We start from the raw sequence: 1645 nt of genomic DNA on the forward strand, positions 1-1645 counted from the left end.
ACAGGCCACGATGGGGGAGCCCGTCCTGTTCAGCCTGGTCAAACAAAGCAGGTGACGGCTTTTAGGGTCGGTGACGTGCCGTTTCTGCTGTCCCACGGAAAGCTGCAAGTGAAGGAGGGTTGGAACCGAACCACAGAGGTAACAGAGTTGGGTTTGATCCTCCTCATCTCTTGTTTAAACAGGCGAAATGACGAAATTGCAGGTGTTTGGCAAATGGCACCACATTCCAAGGAAGCAGGTCACCTATGGAGACCCCGAGTTAACGTACACGTACTCGGGCGTCACCTTCTCTCCCAAGCCGTGGATCCCAGTTCTCAAGCGTATCCGAGACCGCATCGCTTTGGACACAGGACATACTTTCAATTTTGTTCTTATTAACAGGTATGTCTGTTTTCCAGTTGCATCAAGCAGCTTTTTCCAAGGAAAAATTGTTTGTGTGACACTCTTGATGGCTCATTGACAAGCTGTGTGACATCCGTTTAACTGGGCTGGTCTGACTAACCTGTTCTGTGTACAGATACAAAGACGGTGAGGACCACATAGGCGAGCATCGAGATGATGAGAGGGAGCTGGTTCCTCGCAGTCCTATTGCGTCCGTGTCCTTCGGAGCCTGCAGGGACTTTGTTTTCAGGCACTGTGCTTCCCGAGGGAAAAACGCGACGCGCCACATCAAGCCCATCAAGTTGCAGCTCGCCCATGGGAGCCTGCTGCTGATGAAGTACCCCACCAACGTGTACTGGTACCACAGCCTGCCCATCCGCAAGAGAGTACTTGCCCCAAGAATCAACCTCACGTTTCGGAAAGTGATGGCCATAGCTAAGAAGTGAAACATTCAGCAACGGAGCACCATGTCTTTTGTGAAGATCAAAGCTTTCTTCCCCGACGTAACCGTCAATTTCTTCTCGAAATGCTGGTTTTGGTGATCGAAGGCAACGGAGGAGCAAATTAAACCAGGAGAGGAGGCAACGTACTTGTTAACTCGCTAATAAAGACTGTGACTACTGAACTTAAATGCCAAAAATACTTTCTCTGCAATGTTGCCGTAGTCCTGCTGATACATGTTTTTAATGAGTAATGCTCTTGTTTTGCTCCGGAAGGAGTTTGTTCTCAACCGATCTTAATCTAGCCAGTTTTTCTGAAAGATCAAAATACTTTATCTTTGTGAGATAGCAGTGAGTTTATATATTCTAAAAAGCACAAGATGTAATCAGTTAGAGCTGATACTGTTGAACAGGCGACACGTTCTTGTATGCTCTGCCAGTGAGCTGTGGTTTGCTCGTTATTTAAAAATAAAATACAAATGAGACTGACGTGAAAAAGAAGAGCTCTAAGACATGAACGTCTGTCCTTTGTCTGTACAGAAACCTGGCAGCACAAAGTGACCTTTTGGGGAAAGACTGGGTTGGACCGTTTCTATGGACAAGGCAGCGTGAAAGGCTTTAACTTCTGAGTGTCTGTTTTTCTAAATCATTCTCTCTAGGGATTCCATTCTGACTACCTTCCACGCTGATGGTGAATCCTGCTAAAATGAGGAAAGACCATCTGAAGTCACCACGGAATCAAGAACAGCGCAAGAATGTGAACCCATGCCCGTGTAACCGGGCTGCAAGGATCTGAAATAGCTGTGGGCTCTGCCCTTCAGCAG

General features: G+C 47.2%; 1 protein-coding gene across 1 annotated transcript; it reads left to right on the top strand.

Moving 5' to 3' along the window:
• Positions 1 to 186: 186 nt before the first annotated feature.
• ALKBH2 (alkB, alkylation repair homolog 2 (E. coli)) lies at positions 187 to 1526 on the top strand. The gene is made up of 3 exons (XM_009877396.1): positions 187 to 381; positions 518 to 823; positions 1481 to 1526. Exons 1-3 carry the CDS (start codon positions 188 to 190, stop codon positions 1524 to 1526), a joined length of 546 nt encoding a protein of 181 aa, XP_009875698.1. The 5' UTR covers position 187.
• Positions 1527 to 1645: the final 119 nt, after the last annotated feature.

This window comes from Apaloderma vittatum, unplaced genomic scaffold, assembly GCF_000703405.1.
Source record: "Apaloderma vittatum isolate BGI_N311 unplaced genomic scaffold, ASM70340v1 scaffold35949, whole genome shotgun sequence".
In the NCBI taxonomy this organism is placed as follows: domain Eukaryota; kingdom Metazoa; phylum Chordata; class Aves; order Trogoniformes; family Trogonidae; genus Apaloderma; species Apaloderma vittatum.

Coding starts and splice junctions, on each gene's coding strand:
- ALKBH2 (XM_009877396.1), top strand. CDS start 188: ATGACGAAATTGCAGGTGTTTGGCAAATGGCACCACATTCCAAGGAAG. Junction 382..517: donor AATTTTGTTCTTATTAACAG/GTATGTCTGTTT, acceptor TTCTGTGTACAG/ATACAAAGACGGTGAGGACC. Junction 824..1,480: donor GTGATGGCCATAGCTAAGAA/GTGAAACATTCA, acceptor CATTCTCTCTAG/GGATTCCATTCTGACTACCT.